The sequence below is a fragment of the Manis javanica genome, chromosome 10 (assembly GCF_040802235.1).
Source record: "Manis javanica isolate MJ-LG chromosome 10, MJ_LKY, whole genome shotgun sequence".
Lineage (NCBI taxonomy): Eukaryota > Metazoa > Chordata > Mammalia > Pholidota > Manidae > Manis > Manis javanica.
Window position 1 is genome coordinate 52,981,121 of NC_133165.1, and position 18,808 is coordinate 52,999,928.

At 43.4% G+C, this 18,808-nt stretch overlaps 1 protein-coding gene across 2 annotated transcripts; it reads right to left on the bottom strand.

Annotated features, from left to right (window-relative positions):
* Positions 1–288: 288 nt before the first annotated feature.
* CRYM (crystallin mu) lies at positions 289–15,834 on the bottom strand. 2 transcript variants are annotated; one of them, XM_017639680.3, is made up of 8 exons: positions 15,605–15,833; positions 14,955–15,108; positions 13,001–13,063; positions 8,183–8,284; positions 6,451–6,634; positions 2,930–3,051; positions 2,181–2,265; positions 289–642 (listed from the first exon to the last, which is right to left on the bottom strand). In XM_017639680.3, the coding sequence occupies exons 1-8, from the start codon at positions 15,772–15,774 to the stop codon at positions 578–580; spliced, it is 945 nt and encodes a 314-aa protein (XP_017495169.1). In that variant the 5' UTR covers positions 15,775–15,833; the 3' UTR covers positions 289–577. The 2 variants fall into 2 exon arrangements, with proteins under 2 accessions (XP_017495169.1, XP_017495170.2); XM_017639681.3 differs by lacking the exon at positions 2,181–2,265 and having other exon boundaries at positions 15,605–15,834.
* Between the last annotated feature and the right edge of the window lie 2,974 nt (positions 15,835–18,808).

Sequence of the window (18,808 nt, forward strand, 5' to 3'; positions counted from 1 at the left end):
ATTGGGTTGCAGGTTTCTTTTTCGGGTGATAAAATGTTCTGAAATTAGTAGTGATGGTTGCACAACCCTGTGAATGTACTAAAAACCACTGAAATGTATGTAAACTGGTGAATCTTGTGGTATTTTAATTTGTAAACTGATGAATCTTGTGGTATTGAAGTTGTATGTCAACTTAACAATTAGAAAAAAATTGATTATAGTCATTGGAGCTTCCCCAGGGAGTGAATGGAAGCACCTGATCCCCTCATTTTCCCTGCCATGAGAGACAGAAATTACTCAAACAAGAACTTCAGAATTGGAAAATGCTTTATTTCAAGGAATATTTATTTCAAAACACAGTGAAATACAGGGAAAAGGGAATGCCACTATAATCTGATGTAACAGAAGAAAAGACCACCAAGTTTTACTTACCAATTACAAACACAAATGGGATTCTCATTTAAGGTTACAACATGCTAAGCACAAAGCTACAGTTCACTGAGCACTGGGCTCCCTCATTTGATCTAGAAATTATGAGACAACTGGTGGTGACATCCCTGAAACTGTAGCATCCACCACAAGGCAAAGTTCCTTCATTTTATTTACCAGACAACCAGGAATCGTACACCAGCTTGGCTGCAACCATATCTTCCACTGCCATACCTGGAACGGACAGAAATTTGGTTCAGTTTTTGTCTGAACAACTCTTCCTGAAGCAGACCCTCTCTGTGACTGGCAGTTTCCCAATAAAATGCCCACCAAACAATTTGTAAGTGTCCTTCAAAGTTTAGTTCAGAAGTTAGAAAACTTTCTGTAAAGAGCCAGATGGTAAATATCTGAGGCTTTGTGGGCCCTATGGTCTCTGTTGCAACGATCCAACCCTGTTGCTGGAGGGCAGAAGCAGCCACAGACAATAAACAAACGGGCCTGGCTGCATTCCAGTGAAACTCTATGGACAAGGGTGTTTGAATTTCATGTAATTTTATTATATGAATAAATAGGCCCCTTTTCCTTTGTTTTTTTCCCCCAATTATTTGATCTGTATACTTCAGCAGCCTCACTTTGTCATGTTCTTTTGGACACATACCGTTTATGTTCTTCAAGGGCAGGGCTGGTTATTTTTATTAGTTTTTGCAGCCACCCCTGCAACCGCTATGGAGCCTGGTAGACAAAAGATGTGCCAATAAACCAATCCCCAAAGTGAGAAAACAAAAATTGCTCAGAAGGGATGTGCAGATTTCTGCAGTGTTCTGTCTCCAGTGGGGTCAGCTGACTTCTTATCTGCTACGAACTCTGGAACTTTCAGACACAACTGGATCAGTGTGATGTCTTTGAACCAGGCTCTGATAGAATTTATACTGCCTTTCCTTCTCTATGCTTGAGAGATTTTTAAAATATTTAACAGCTGGTTTGGGTGCTTGATCATAAGAAATATGGAAGGTCTGGGACAGAGGGACAGGACATTCTTGAGGTGCTCAGGGCAGCAACTATTTAACAACCAGTTTGGGAGTATTTCAGTATTTTATGTGTATCAGCACTGTTGCCATTTTTGTCATGTGCTTCAGTCTGGTGAGGTGGGGGAGTGCTGGGCTGAGGGGCAGACTGGCCTCTGGGAGCCCATCTTTTGTTGTGCTCCACCTGCATCAACTCAGCTGCTAATGGGCTCCCCTGGAAACTCTTCTCAAATCAGCAAGCAGTGGGGCAGAGGAGGAGGGAAAAAAGAGCTCTCAGTCTGTATTTCCTGTGTGGGTCTCTCTCCCTGCCATTTCCCTTAAGCTCCTGTCTTTTAACATCTTTATCCCCCTCCTTCCACCTCTGAAGGACCTCTTTTGAGTTTCATTCAGAACTAAGTCTAAATGATTTACTGCTGACACTTGCTGTGTGCAAATCACTTTACATACACATTCATATAATTTTCACAAAAATCCAAGGTAACAGGTTATGAAGAAACCATGGTTCAGAGAGGTCACCTGCCCAAAGACACATGTCCAGGGAGTGGCAGAGAATAGAATCCAACCCAGGACTGCCCAGTGCCAGAGTTCACAGGCTTAACCACTATGCTAGGATATGTAACTAACTGACCCAGATGATGGATTTCATGATCTAGCTCCAAAGTCTGGTGATTCATTCCTCTTTCCACCAACGGATGAACCTGCCTTGTACTCTGGTTAGATCTGTGCCCTGGGAGCCATGGCCCTTACCCAAAGACTTGAACACTGTGGTCTTCTCACAGTAGGCTGGCTTCACTCCCTTCACTACTTCTCCCAGCTCAGCAAAGATCTTGGCCTGTGGAACGAACACACACTGACCCAGGCTATAGACCTAATGTCTGCTCTGGCCACCTTCTGAAGCCAAGGCAGGGAGCTTATAAAAACACCATTTGTAAACTGGATGCTGTCAGGGAGGATGCTCCCCAACTTCACTGTCAGTTTTGCATAGCATCTGCCTTTGTGCAGACATGTAAGTTTGTGGCCAGGGGAATATACTGGTAGGATGCTGGGTCAGTAAGAAAATAGACATATTTTTAATCCAACATCTCATTTTGGCAGCCCCCTCCTTGCTTCTATGTCCTGATTACACAAGAAAAAGAAGGCCAGAAAGTGGCCAACCACAGTCCTATTCTGTTGGCCATGTTGGGAAGATTTCCAGGCTGTAACAGACTCTCATCTCCCAATCCTACTGCTTTATAGGATATCTCAGTCCAATGGAAAAATCCATCAAGCTTCTCTCTCCAGGCAAAGGGAATGAGAACACATGTCACTGACATAAAGACCACATTATTCCAGAAGGCGATTAGAAAGGGTTGAGAGATGTTTAGGAGCTATGGCTGGGGGCATGGGGGGAAATGACCGAGGTCTGGAGCAAGCCAAACAGAGGAGGCTCCTAAGTAACAGAAACCCTGGGACCTGGGTGAGGCCAGACCAGCCACAGCCCACCAGAAGAGGCTCACCCCTGACAGCAGGACATCTCCAGACTCTTTCAGGGCAGCTTCCTGGGAATCCACGTAGAGCACAGCCTGTGTCATGAGCACATCGTCCAGCTCTCTCCAGTCAGGTCTGCTGGCTCCAACAGCTAAGAGACAACAAAACATACCCTGAGCCCAGAAATAGTTGCAAGGGATTCTAAACATGCCAAGGAAAGGAAGAGGGGTGGGGAAAAAGAGGGGTGGAACATTCAGATTTGGGTGCCTTACTTCCCCAGGCTCACCCACTCCCAGTCAGCAAGACTGGCTATTCATTAATAAGAATAATGCCTATTATTTTTTCCATTTCATTTCACATCCCATCTCATTCCTGGAAGACTTTGAGGCAACTTAGCCTTCATTTACTGGGTACCTACATGTATTATTTATATGTATGGCATGTTTCTGTGGGACGTTTTACATATATTATTTATAGTCCTCACAAGGACACTTCTTGTCTGGTTCCTATTTAAAAGATGCACAACAGAGGCTTGAAGAAGTGAAGTGCTGGGCTGAAGGGCAGACCAGCTTCTGGGAGTCCATCCTTTGTTGTGCTCTGCCTGTATCAACTCAGGTGGGAAATGGGCTCCGGGGAAAAGGGCTCCCCTGGAAACTCTTCTCAAATCAGCAATCGGGGAGTAGAAAAAAAGGGAAAAAAGAGGTCTCAGGCTGTACATATCTAATAAGAGCATCTTTGGCTACACTTTTCACACCTCTTCCACTTATCAGGAGTGACTTCCTTACAAAAACCCTGCAACAGAGACACCCCTTGAAGCTTATTCATACCCCACAAACCTCTGTTTTCTTTCTGTCTGCTTGCTCTTCAGTTGTTTCCATTGCTCACCCCCAACCACTTCACTCTTAACTCATGACAAAGAGTCCAGTGTCAAGGTCATGGAGAAGCCCCAGCAAAGAGGAAACTGTCTCCACCCTGACACCAAGCTTTCACATCCTCTGCAGAGCCCAAGACCACAGCAATGAATCCATGGAATCGCCTCCTGGCACTGGCACAGGGGATGATGCAGAGGTTGCAACCAAATGCCTGCAGGCCAGGTGGGTAACGAATGTGAGCAAAGCTGATTAGAGGAACTGGACTGGAAGTGGTGGAGACTGAGGTATATAGAAGAAAGCAGGCCCTTCTAAAGGGGACAGGGGACAGTCATTGTTAAGCTCCAGCTAATTGTTGCCATGTGAGAATGCAGGGCCACTGTTAGATTCCCCTACCCCACCCCCCACCCCCACATTTTAAGAGAAGTAGGAAATCTATTTGCATGTGTTATTTCTTGATGTTTAGAATATGCTATGGTCCAAACAAAACACATCTGCTGGCTGGATCTAGCCCAAGGCCAGCCAGTCTTTGGAAACTGCTATAAAGCCTACATAAGGCAGCATTAATATGCCTTCTTGCAAGGCCATCCAGTTTTCTCTACTTGTTCCCTCTCCTGTTTTCCCTCACTCTAATTTTCAAAGGAAGTGGTGTAAAAAATGTCCATCTTGAAGGTTGTTTGTGTGAGGCATTCTTTAGAACAGAAACACTAATGAAGCTCGTAAATAAATCATAAGCTGGTGGGAAAAGCCTAGCTTCTCAAGCCACCTCTTGTCATAGCATTTGTTTGCCCCTTTTTTCTGAGCAGGGCAAGTTCTCAAAGGGTCATGTGAGACCACTTGGGCAAATGGAGATGGGCCAGGCAGCAAAGGGAGGGGTCTGATTCTGACTGGGTTCAGCCTTGCTCCCATGGGGCTAGAAAGGGTGAGGGTCAGACACTGGCTGGCAGGAGGCTGGAACTGAGCTTGTGTCTTAGTCAAGCTGAAAAGTAAGTAAAACCTGTTGTTGGTGTTTCCCTGTAACATACTTTTCTTAAGCATATTTGATGCCTCTGTGAACACATGCACCAATTTTATCTTTAGGCTAGGGAAGTATGAGATGTCTTGACTCAAAATCAAGTCAGCCCTTCTGGGAGAGAGAGGCAAGGTGTGAGAGGGATCCTTTGTTGTTAGCTTTTCATATGGAGCATTCACATGATAAGGAATGTGGGCAGCCTCTAGGAGCTGAGGGTGGCCCCAAGGAAATGGCACCTTTGTCCTACATGTAGGGAACCTGCCATGACCACGTGAGCCCAGAAGGGCCTCCAAGCTCTAGAAGAGACTGCAGCCTGGACACACTGGATTTCATTGTTGTGTTACCAGACAAGCCAGCTGACCCATGCCCAGACTCCTGAGCTATAGAAACAGTGAGATAATAAATATGTGCTGTCTGAAGCAGGAAAAAATAAAGTCAGTCCTGCTGAAGATTCAGTTCTTGTCCATTTCACCAAGAACTGGATTCTCTTGATTTCCCAAGTCCTTCCAGAAATGGTTTTACTGTCCATAAAGCCAGCCCCAGCCCATCTCTTACCTAACAGCCAGGTCACTTCTACCTACACCATTACCTCACAGGCTGACTCCCTGAACTTCCTTCAGCTCATTCCTCAAATATGCCACATTTTGTTTTTTTACCGAACTTCTCTTTAGCTGGAATTATCTAGTTCATCTATTTGTTGACTTGTTAGTTACCTATCTCCCCTCACTAGAAGGTGAGCGCCAGGAAAGCAGAGACTTTGAGTGGTGGTTTAATGTAGTATCCCCAGCACCTGGAACAGTGCCTGGCACATGGTAGGGATTCAATATACATTTGTGAGTAATGAATAATCATGATCCTTGGCTCTTGCCTGCTCATCTGCCAATGTGTACAGAGACATTAGCTTCTGAGTTCACACTGGGTGCTTGTCACTAAAGCATGGGCACCAAAATCTTCTAAATCCTCTGGTCTGCCCATATGCTCACTGGAATCCAGTCTTATTGAAAGATATATATTATTTCAGAACTTGTGCTCTGAGGGTAGATTGCTTAGGTTCAAATCCCAGCTCTGCCTCAAGAACCTCTGACTTTGAGCAAGTTACTCAATCTCTCCATGCCTTGCTTTACCTACCTGTAAAATGGGGATCATAATAATAGCTCCCACCAGTAAGGCTGTTATAAGGATTAAATGATATAATACGTATAAAGAATTTAGATAACTCCTAGGCCATTTGTGGATCTTTAGAGACTCCAGGAACTCTATGTTTAGCGTCCCACCCAGCCTCTCACATATAATAAAAAACATCCACATGTCACATTAAACATCGTTCATGCTGTAATTTAAAAATTTTTTTCATTCCAAGTGTTAAGAACAAATGAATTATTTGGCTTTTGTAATTGAAATTTCATTCCATTTAAGAACTGAGCTGTGACTGACCATCTGCCATAATGTTACATTTTTAGAACTTCAATCTATTACTTTCAGGTTAACAGTATTTATTTCATATTTTGGAGTGAATATTGCTTTTCAGAGCTCACATGTTCCTGAGGCTCTTAAGAAGGTTCAGGCATTTTGTATGAGTAAAACACTTCTGCAGATGCAGCCCCTTGGTCCAGCCTAGGGATGAGTCTGGCCACCACCTACCCATGGTTCATGGAGCCACTCTGCTTACCGTTGATGTGAGCCCCTGGCTTCACCCATTTACCAAACAAAATGGGCTCTGTTGCCATGGTGACTGTGATAATCACATCTGCACCTGTCACAGCCTCCTGAACTGATGAACAGATCTGTACCTCTCCTTGCACTCTGTCTGCAAACTTCTCTGCATTTTCCTTGGTGCGGTTCCATATCCTCACCTTCATTGGGGGTAAAAAGAGGAACATCGGTGTCATGATTGTCTGGACATTTATGTTTCATCACACCCACTCTGTGATAAAGGCTGTGGTTATTTAAATCATTCCCTATGCAGAGTGGACATATGGCCCAGTGTACAGCATTAATCTGGGCAGACACCTGGCCAGATGTTTGAAAACGACCTTTCTCTACCCCTTTTCAACAAGTGGGAAAGGTTTTTAGTTCTAGCCCACAACACACAGGCCCAGTACAGCTACTACATAGCTTAATGATTAGCAGAGCAAGTTCTGGAGCAAGGCAGGCTTAAAACCCATCCTTGCTCTGTCACTGTTTCTAACCTCATTCAGAGTTCTTGCTGTAAAATGTGAATGATAAAGTCAGCATCAAACTTCTCCTTTATGTTTGAGATCATAAAGGAGTCATAGCAGGTGTGGGACTCATAAACAGGATCATCTGTGGCAGTGCTGTGCACAGAATAACGATCTCTGAAGGGCGTGTAAGGAATTAAAGATAGGAAGGGTGTGAGGAGTGAATGGTGCTCAGTATATGAAAAGGCCAAGAGGAGTAGCTATGATTAGAATCTCCTGGATGGTGCTGGGGGCAATGGAGTCATTCACCCCAAGACATATGGGGACTTGCTAGCTTACTTAACAGATCTCCATGTCTGGGGTGGGGGTTGTCAGCCTTCAACTGAAAATAAGGCCTTAAGAATCTCTCATAAGAAAATGTAATAAACATAGAAATAAATGTTATATCTAAGTCCACCAAGGTAAAGAGCAATACAATATACTCAGTCACAAGAGAATGGTTAAACCATACTGCCCTTCTTGATAGAAAATTATGCAAATTCTGTACAAAAATTTGGTAATCTAGAAAAGTGATGGTGTTAGAATATTCAGTGAAAAGAGAAAATATACAATTTTGTACAACATGATTAAAACTAGGTTATAAAAAACTGACGAGAAAAGATTGGAAAATGTTAACCCCTTGTCTTTGAAACAGATAAAAGGAAATTTTTGTCTTCCTATTTCTCAAAACAGATACATAATTTTTATTATTAAAAAATCATACTTTAAGTCTGCCTTACCCCTCTCATGCATGTACAAAAAACAAAAGTAGCATCAAATTTTCACAGTAGGAACTGTAAGCCATGATCTGGGAAAGGTGTAACCACATCTGGGCTAGAGGAGAGGCATTCTGTGGTCTCCACCCTCTAGGCCTCATTCCCAGTGCCTGGATCTTTAGTTCTGAACACTTAAAAACTCCTAGACTCTCCTAAGAGAAGCACAATGGATAAAATATAATCCTTTAACTGCGCAGGCTCCTGGCATCCCCAGGCATCCCCTATGAACTGAGTAACTGGAAGGAGGTGGTTGAGGCCTCTCCCCACTCTTCACCTCCAACAGGACTTCTGCACAAGTCACTTAAAGAACTGTTGAGATGGGAGTCTGGACAACTATTTCAGAATAGCCAATGTTGCACCAAAGAAGTGCAGACCAAGGTCACAGACACTCCCTCCTCTCTTCTCCCCCAACCTTTCCTGGACTTACCTCCTTAAAAGAGAACTGCTCTGTGAAGACCTCATAGTGGCTGTAGGCCTGGACCCCAGCCCCAAGTATGCACAGCACTTCACTGCTGGGAGGTTTCAAAAACTATTTGAGAAAAATGAGATGGAAAAGGTCAAGGAAGATACTAGCAGCCAGGTGAAGAATTAATACAGTTTGAGTATACAGTGACCTCTGCCCTGTCTTCCACTCCCTCCCTATTTCTTGGGCAAGATGTCATTTTACATTTCAGTTTCCTCTGTGTAGTGTGGGAGGGAAGGAGCCTTCATTGAGCACCTAATATATGCCAATGTTTTACCCTCATGATCTCAGACAATGACCTTATGAGCTAGATACTCCTATTTTTGTCCTCATCTTACAAATGAAGAAACTGAGGTTCAAAGAGAGAAGTAACTTGCTCAGGGTCCTACAACTATTAAGTGGCACAGTGGGTCTCCAGAATCACATCTTTCATTCTCCAAAGCCCACATTCTTCCTCCTGTGCTACCCCATCTCAGGGAAATGATAAGCAGCACCCACTTCTCAGAGCTCTGGGTTGCTTCTAGGAGCTACCTGGAATCCATGAGCCCTTGCAACTAAGGGTTCTCAACTATGTTTGCTGAGCCCACTCTCTCTTGACCTGTGTGTGTGTTTGGGAGTGGGAACCTATGGCTAGCTTGTATAAGTGCCACAGTGAAGTCTGTCTGACCTCACCAATAGAATTCACCACTTCATAGCACTTACGTGTTTATAGATTTATTTTATTGAACTGGTCTGTCAGCACCATGAGGACACAAACAGTCTTATTTACCCAGAATTGGCACATATCTGCCATCATCTAAGAGAACTAGAATAGGGCTTCTCACCCTCAGCACTGCTGACATTTAGATTGGATAATTCTTTGTTGGTCGGGGGGTGGAGGGTGGGCTGTGCATTATAGGGTGTTCAGAAGGATCCACGGCCTCCATCCTTTATGCTAGTAGCATGCCCCCCACGCCCCCAGCTCTGAAAACCAAAAATGTCTCCAGACATGGCTAAATGTTCCTGGTGTGGGTTGCAAAATCATTCTGGATTGAGAACTGCTGGCATAGAAGGATATCACTTGCCCCTCAAACCATCAGTATCAAATAAGACCCTCTTCTGCCCTTTATTTCATTAAGTAAAATTTGAGCTCCACATGTCTGCTCTTTTAACAAGGTTAGTGACTGAAATTCTGGAGTATAGATTTGAAAACAAGTCTCCTTGATTATTAGTTACTACCAAAAGATGTCTCAGAAATATTAGCAGATGTCCATGGTTCCTTTGCTTACAGAAGGAAAGATACCATTCTGTGCTAGAAAACACAGCTCAAAGAATCTGATATGTAAAGGTATCAAAATTACAATATCCACAAAACTAGCAATCTTATGCTCTTGTCCAATAAGGAGAATTAGGTGATTTTTCCTTACCTAAGTCATTTTTCTGTTGTTGTTTTTGATTATTCTCAATCTTGAAAGAGTGGGCTTCAGAAATTGTTGCAGTGTTCTGTAAAAGTAACCTTCTACATCTGGAACTAAATCTCTAAGTCTCATTGGTTGTCTTACTTGATAATTTGTTGCCATGGTAATAATGTTATAGTTAACATCTCTTCCTAAATGATGTAACAGTTAGAAGATTTATTAAATCATAACAGGATTAATGGAACTTTATTCTTTTCCCATAACATGCATATAATTAAAAACATGTATATGAATCTGCTAGGTTTCTTAATTGAAGAAATTGAAAGCCTGTGTTTAATTTGCATTTGCTAAGTCCATGCATGGTCTGACCACCCCATCTCTCCCTCATGCATTGCTTCTCTGGACTTCCTGTCTTCTAGCTACACTGGCCTCCCTGCAGTTCTCCAAGCACATGTACCTTCCTCAACCACAGGGCCTTTGCACATGTTCTTCTGCCTGGAATACTTTTCCCTCTGCCCCTCACAGTATTACCATTACCATCCTATTACCATTAAATCTCAGCTCAGATATCCTTAACCGAGGAAAAGCCTTCCCAAGTCTCACAGACTAGGTTAAGACCCCCTGTTTTATGTTCTCAAAGCACTTCACCCCTTTCTATTCAATGTTTTTGTCAGGGTTGCAGTTTCACATTTATTGGTGTGATCTTAGGATTAATATCTGTCTCTCCGAATGACTGTGCTCCATGATGGCAGTTACTGTACCTGACTTTGCTCACCACTTATGCCCCATGCTGAGCACAGGGCCTGGCCTCTGATGGGCACTCAAGTATTTGTGGAATAAATGCATGCCAGGGACGAACCCTGATATATACTGTCACCTTGGGGAAGCATGTCAGAGTCCCAAATCAGGTTATGTGCAACCCAAATGCAAAGAATTCCTAGTGTCTAGGAAACCCAAGAACTTCCTATACTTCTCACTCTCCTCCCAAGAGCCCCAGATGAAAGAGAAGTGGTAGAAAGGAAAGCATTCTATTATTACAGAGCAAAAAGTAAAATAGACCCTTTGTCCTCATTGAAATAGCCCATCTGGGCCCTTGGGAATAAAGCTGTGAAGTTTCAGCCTAAACTTTGAAAAATCAGCTCAGTGATTCTCAACTCTTCTGCAAGTGCTAATTTTTATCAATGCAAAAAAAGAAACATAGTGCAACTGAGAGCTGGGCTGGAAGAATTTGGTTTCCAAACCTGCTTGATGATCAGATTCAACCAAACACTATTTTTTTAAATTAAAGTATGACTGACATACAATCTTATGATGATTTCAAATACACAACACTAGTGGTTCAACATTCACCCATATTATCAAGTCCTCACCCCTCCACTGCGGCCACTGTCTATCAATGTAGTGAGATATTATAGTGTCACTGTCTTCTCCGTGCTGTATTACCATCCCCGTGACCTACCTTATTGTGTCTCTTAACCCCTTTTCCCTCCCCTTTGGTAACTGCTAGTCCGTTCTCTCAACCAAAGACTCTTAAAACTCTTTTCTAGGGCCGCACCCTCAGTGATTTGATTCAGTGGTTTTGAGAACCTGAATTTTTTTTTAGTTGAAAAATTTATTATTATTTTTATATTGAGGTACATACAATAAAATGCACAAATCTCAGTTTACAGCTTGATGAATTCTGACATGTGTATACATTCCTGTTAACCATCACCCAGATCAAGATACCAAACATTCTCACTAATCTTTTGCCCCTTCACCTATTTCACCCATCCCCAGTCCCCTATGGTAACCACCAGTCTGTTCTCTGCATCTCTGAGTCTGGAAATCTGAATTCTTAAAAAATCCCCCAGGAGCTGCTAACACTGCATAGATTGGGTTGGAAACTATTGATGTGAGACAAGAAAACCAGGCAGCCTTGGAAGACCCCACAGCTACCTGAGTTACACGACTTCAGGAAACCCTACTTTGTATAGCCTTCTGTGCAAAATAGGGCCAATAATACTAGCTCTGCCTTCCTTACAGAAAACCACAGATTAGTTGAAACAATGGGTTAAAAGATATTTTGGAAAAGACCAAAGTCCTTTACAAATGTGAGGTAGTATTGTTAGAGTCACTCTGTTCCTAAATTACCAGCAGAAATATCTCAAGGATCCCCTTGATTATTTCAATCTGATTTGGGTCTGGATATAATTTTAAAAACTAGTTCATCCAGGTACATATTGTAATCCATCCCCTTCCTGCACAATCACCAGACTGGCCCTCACATTCTCCCCTCCCCACCATGTGTTTAGACTTTAACACACTCACACTGGTTTTCGGCTCCAACCCTTCCCTAGATCCCACATTTCCTTTATGATTAGGCTCATAAAACAGCATTTCCAGACCTTGTACTTCTCCATTTAATGTGAAACTTCTGGACTCCAATCGTTCCCACAGACACCTAGTTCTCGAAGCCTCCTCTTCTTAATTCTGATCTCTACAAATACTGGTGTTCCTGCAGGATGCCCTGACACTGCTTAGGGACATCATCACCCCATCACTTGCTCCTTTCTGCCAGGAGAGCTCCTCCCTGCCTTGCCATTTCACTCACTCCTGGATAATTTAAAATGTCACCCCTCCCCAGTACTCTCAACTCTGCTTTATTGTCATCCTTCTAACCCACCATTTGTTTTCTGTTGGTAGTGGAGGGGTTTTTTTCTTTTTTTTTTAAGCAAATCCTAGCAATATTATTAAGCTCATAAAGGAGTTTGTTGGTTTAGTTTTGTTTGTGTTCTATTCTTTGCAAATCAAACCATGTGCTTTTTATTTGCTTAAATATCCCTGACATTTAGAACAGTGCTCGACATATGGTAGGATCTCAGTCAATACTGGTGGAATGAATACACAAGTCTACTTGAAACTATTTGGCTTCTCCTCTGCTTCTTGTGCAGTACTGGCTTTGCGCTACTGGCAACCACTCTGACTGACCAGACCAGGAGCATTGTGGTATAGGGGCAGGAAAGTGGGCTGGCAGTCAGAGAAGTCAAGTTTTAAATTCTTGCTCTGCCACTTAGTAGCTGTGTGATCCTGGGCAACTCACATAACTTCTCTGAGCCACATTTCCTATACATGGCAAATGGAGCAAATCATATCTACTTTGCAAGATTGATGTGAGGATCAGCAATAATGCAAATAGGGTACCTGGAATCTGTTGTAGTCATTAAATGGCATCTAATAATTTTGTGAATCATTGTGCTCACCTGACATCCCATATCTGGCATATGAAGCTATGTCCAAAGGGATACCAAAATAAGTTCCTCACACCTACCCTGAGGCTGTCAAGCTTGAGACACCAAACCCAACCCCGGCAAACCTTGGTAGCACAACCAGGCACCAATCTTACCTTGGTGGCAATGGCAGATACTGCAGCTGTTCTCTTTGCACTTATGACAGTTCCATCCATGACCTTGGAGGAAACAAGAGACAGTGAGTAAGGAAACTCCCTGCCTTCCACTTCTTAGGTGGAGAGGAGCTGCTCTACAGAGTAGCCCTAGGAAGTATCATTTCCTGCAAAAGCACAGGCTTGCTATCAGACCTGGATCCAATTCCTCCACTTAGGAGAAACTTAACTTTGAACAAATCTCTTAATCTCTAAGCACTGGTTTCCTCACCTGTAAAAACAATGATAATGCTAACCATTCAGAGGGTTTCTGTAAAGATTCAATATATTAGGTACATGAAAATGTCTAGTACATGATGAACTCTCAAAAATTTCCCTTTTTCTTTTCTTACTCTAGGATTCTCAATACACAAAATTAAAGAGGGGTTTAAGGAATAAGAGTAAGTTATCTGGCATCTGTGCAAGCGCCATAAAATTCTACCTCAGTGACTCTCTTCTCCTGTCACACATTTGTAAAGACACAGTTGCCCTGACACAACCCTTAGATTAACTTAATCTAAATCTCTAGGGGAGGGACCCAGACATCCTTATTTTTAAAAGCTCCCCAGCTCTAAATTATGTCTGTCTAATACTCACCATTTTTGCACTATTCTATTCTGTTTATAAGTTATTCATCTCAGTTGATTCTCACAAGGTAGAATCAGTATTTCTCATTTTATAGATGAGAAAGAGAATCACTTACTTCTGAGGAGGTTCAGGAAAGATCTAAGGTCTTGTCATTTTAGTCAGTTTAAAAGGCTGAGTGGTTCCTCTTTCCTGGGGAGCCACTATTGGTATGGATGGCATCTCCACTGGATGAATAGGTTGGGAAGAGCTAGATACTCTTCCCAGAGGGTTAATGTACAACCAGGTTCCTTCAAGAGCCAGAAATTCAGGTATCTAAGGATCCAGGGGATGGTGGGGTGAAATTAAGGACAACTCGACTGCCTGGTCTCAGAGCCAGCTTGGGGGGTAGTGCACAGAGCACATGTCTGAAGACGACCAGGTTGACAGACAGGGCATTGATTCCTGGGTCTTTCACTAACCAGCTGTGTGACTTCAAGTGAAATGGCTCTACTATGAGTTTCAGAGACCTCAACAGATTTGGGGAGGGGCACATGTGTGAAATAAAATCTCCCACAGAGGAATGTTGTCATAACTAAGTAAGATCAATTTCTCCTTTGATTTGCCTGGCACATGATAAGCCCTGAGTGGTAGCAGGTAGGATCTAGAGCATGGTCTCAAGAGAATATAGGTCCTGGACTTACAGCAAGTGGGTCTGACATCCAGCCATGCCACTTATTAACTATGTAAACCTGGGTTAGTTGGGCATGTTTGCTCTATGATTCAGTTTCCTCATCTGCGAAATGGGGGTAATATTACCTCATAGAGTGGCTCTAAGTATTGAGAAATTTAATAAATGTAAATTGTTTAGAACAGAGGCTGACACACACAGAGGGCTCAATAAATTTGGGCTACTGCTAGTTTTTGATGCTATCATTAAATGTTACAACAGATCATGTGTACCCTTCAGAAAAGACTGGGATTTTCAGAACACCCCTTCTCTTCCTGTTACACAGATTCACTAAATAAATGTTTCCTTGCCTCCTGGGTTTGTTCAAGCTGTGTGTTTGGAGTAACTGGAATAGGATGAGAGCATATACAAGAATGCCGAGGTTATTCCCCACTGTCACACACTTGAAGCAGCAGTGGGCTCTGGTACTGGCTTATGCATCTTCTCTCAGTCCTAGAAACAGATACATGGTCACAGATAAGGTTCACTGTTGCTGTTACCCAGTCACTCAGAGAGGAGCATGTGTGGACACAATAAAAATTCCCTGGCTCATGGAGAACTAACTTCTGACTTTAGATCTGGGCCCCCAGGGCCCCCTCCACCCAGGGGCAGGGAGTTGCTCACCGCCAGAAGGGAGCCATTACTGGGATCAAAGAGCAGCACAGTGGCCTGGTGGGAGGGGACAGCGGCAGTGGTGCTGTGGCCCTCGTAGAAGGTTACCAACTTGGTGGTCAGTGCGTCCTCTGCAGCACTGTAAGCGGGCATGACCCCCAGAAAACTACAGGGAGAGAGGAAACAGTTTCAACCTCTTCCCACCAATGCCGGGGTGTCCTACCAAGTCCCACATAACTTCCTTTCTCTTTCCTCCTCCTTCACTGCCCTACTGGTCCTCTGCCTGTCCCTCATTCTCACGCCCCTTCCCTTAGGCGATATGCACACTACGTTCAGGAGAACTCTGGATGAGAAAAACCCTCCCGTTCGGCCACTTAACTAGCTGCAGTAACCTTCCGTAAATCATTTAACCTCTCTGAGTCTCAGTTTTCCAATCGGTAAAACAGTTGCATAGGTACCTACGTATATATGGAGAGTGTGCTGAATTAAATAAGGTAAGCCCTGTAAAGTCTCACTTAGCACACTGGGAAGCACACGTATTAGGCGGCAGCTCTTAATAAGAATAATTAGCAAGCCCTCTCTTCCTCTCTCGCACTATTACCCTCCCCATCCCTCCTCCTTTCCAGTTTCTCTAGCCCCTGGCCCCAGTCTTCCTCACTCACCCCCTGTGCTTGGCCACCGGCACCACGGTGCGAACCGGCTGCATAACCCCTCCGTCGGGGCCGCTGGAGAAATTGGCCAGAGCCGCCTCCAGACGTGGGATGAGGAGGCTGGGGCTGCCAAGGTGCTGCTGCACCTCGGCGGCGCTCAGGAACACAGGCGCCCCGCTCATCTCGCCGCCTCCCTCCTAACCTTCGCGAGGGTACCGTGATCCGCGTTCCGAGGACGGCACCCTAAATAAGCGCGCGGCGCCGCCTGCTGGTCATCACCCAGCTCCGGGGGCGGAGCATCGCCGGTCTCCGCCCCCAGCGCCCCCAGCGGCGGTTGAGTTGGGCCCCCCAGAGACTCGTTCCGCAGGGTTGGAGTGGAGGTGGTGGGCTGGGAGTTAATATTCTACGGTCCACGTTCTCAGTTCCTGCAATTAGCTCTAGTCGCGTTCCTTCCAAAGGACGTCGGTGCCCCACCACATCTCCCCCACCAACTCTGCTATTTGCTGTCTGTCCTCCTGTCTGGGAAAGAGGAGACAGGGGAGATGGAAGCAAATTATGGGGGCTCCCTTTGCTCTTGAATTATTGCATGCTGCTAGGAGATATTAGATGAAAGAGGATAGTTATTAAAAAAACATTTTCCTTGCAATGCTGTCTCCATGTGGAGTCGCTTATCCCTCTCCCTCCTTCTCCCACCCCCATATCTCAGGCTATGGATGACTGCAAATGCAGTTTTCTCCTAGGCTTAACTAACTCAACTAACCTTCACCTTTAAAAAAGAGTGTGTGGGGGGAAGCTCTCAAGACAAGATGTAAAGGCCTCAGTCACACAAGAGGACCAGAAAACGTAAGAATGCATGAGACCATTTAGGTCATTTCTTCCAGGAGCTTATACTTGAGGAAAGAAGACTGTGCACAGAAGGTGACCAACATGCAGGGCAGTAAATCTTAGCTGACAAGTTAGTGATTAGAGAAGGAAATGCTCTTGATAATTCAAAGAAAAGTGATCATTTGACCTGGAGTGGTTAGATAAGGGTTTTGTGGAAGAGGGGCAATAAACCAAAGCTAAAATTAATAATAACAATGTAAGAGTAACAGGTTATTGATCTTTACTATCTACCAGGTACTGCACCATGCATTTTATGTGCATTTCATTGAGTTATATAACAACTTCTGTGGTATGTAGGTACTGTTATTCATGCTACTGTTCATATGAGGCTCTCAGAGGTGAAGGGCTTTGTCCGAGATCACCCAGTGGGTCAGCAGAGGAGTTGCTATCTGTCCATGAGGTCAAACTGCAGAACTCTACTCCTAATCATTAAACTATGTTAGCAGAGAGGGAGGGAAAGGGCATTTCAGACCAGGTAAAGCCCACAGGTGGAAGGAATGTTGTCTAGTCCTTGGGAGCAGTGTCTTGCTGGACAGAGTTGGGCAAGAACTGGAGCTAATGTCTGGGAGCACCAAGCAATAAAACTGGGGATGCTTTTTGGAGCCAGTATTTTAAGAAGTGTGATTCTTTGGAAAGAAATATCATTTTCAAAGAGGTTAAACATTTAGAAAGATGGGTTTGAGCAAATGTATAGGATAAAACAGATAAGAAAGTATATTTCGGAACACAGATGTGGAGACTCAAGTGCTTAAGTTGTGCTCCCCTGATATTTTGGTTGTGGTGATGTAGGGCATTTCTTAGGAAATGGTCACACCATAATAAAAGACAGTGTATGGATACATTTCAAAATCTCTACCAGTGAAATAAATTGTATGCAGTGTACTTAGCACAGTGCTTGGCACATAGCAGCCACATAACAAGTAAACCTTTTCTATCATCATAAAAAAAAGATGCTGCAGTGGTTGGGAAAAGTTGATTTCAATTACACAATTTTGTTTCTTCAGTTCACCATTCCTAGACATGCAAGCCCAGGGCTGCTGAGATTATAGAAATGTTTATAGCTCATTATTTGTGTTGTTATAATTATTATCACGTAACATTTATTGGATTTGCAAAAAAAAAAGTCATAAAGAAAATAAGCAGTTTGTTCCATTATTATTATTATTGTTGTTGTTGTTTTGTTTCATTAATCTACAATTACATGAGGAACATTATGTTTACTAGACTCCCCCATCACCAAGTTCCCCCCACATACCCCATTGTAGTCACTGTCCATCACCATAGTAAGATGCTGTAGAATCACTACTTGTCTTCTCTGTGTTATACAGCCCTCCCTGTGCCTCCCCACCCACATTATACATGCTAATCATAATGCCCCCTTACTATTTTCCCCCCTTTATCCCTCCCTTCCCACCCATCCTCCCCAGTCCCTTTCCCTTTGGAAACTGTTAGTCCATTCTTGGGTTCTGTGAGTCTTCTGGTGTTTTGCTCCTTTAGTTTTTCCTTTGCTCTTATACTCCACAGATGAGTGAAATCATTTGATACTTGTCCTTCTTCCCCTGACTTATTTCACTGAGCATAATACCCTCTAGCTCCATCCATGTTGTTGCAAATGGTAGGATTTGTTTTCTTCTTATGGCTGAATAATATTCCATGGTGTATATGTACCACATCTTCTTTATCCATTCATCTACTGATGGACCCTTAGGTTGCTTCCATTTCTTGGCTATTGTAAACAGTGATGCAATAAACATAGGGGTAAAGATGTCTGTTTCAAACTGGGCTGCTACATTCTTAGGGTAAATTCCTAGGAGTGGAATTCCTGGGTCAAATGGTATTTCTATTTTGAGTTTTTTGAGGAACCTTCATACTGCTTTCCACAATGGTTGAACTAATTTACATTCCCACCAGCAGTGCAGGAGGGTTCCCCTTGCTTCACATCCTTGCCAGCATTTGTTGTTGTTTGTCTTTTGGATGGTGGCAATCCTTATTGGTGTGAGGTGATATCTCATTGTGGTTTTAATTTGCATTTCCCTGATGATTAGCGATGTGGAGCATCTTTTCATGTCCCTGTTTGCCATCTGAATTTCTTCTTTGGAGAAGCGTCTGTTCAGCTCCTCTCCCCATTTTTTAATTGGATTATCTGCTTTTTGTTTGTTGAGGTGCATGAGCTCTTTTTATAATTTGGATGTCAACCCCTTATCATATCTGTCGTTTATGAATATATTCTCCTATGCTGTAGGATGCATTTTGGTTCTAGTGATGGTGTCCTTTGCTGTACAGAAGCTTTTTAGTTTGATTTTTGCTTTTGTTTTCCTTACCCAGGAGATA

Bases quoted from the DNA above. Each gene is read 5' to 3' on its own strand.
- CRYM (XM_017639680.3), bottom strand. From the start codon at position 15,774: ATGAGCGGGGCGCCTGTGTTCCTGAGCGCCGCCGAGGTGCAGCAGCAC. The intron at 15,109-15,604 runs GTGAGTGAGGAA...CTCTCCCTGTAG, and splicing joins CCGGTGGCCAAGCACAGGGG to TTTTCTGGGGGTCATGCCCG. The intron at 13,064-14,954 runs GTGAGCAACTCC...GTTTCCTCCAAG, and splicing joins GTAATGGCTCCCTTCTGGCG to GTCATGGATGGAACTGTCAT.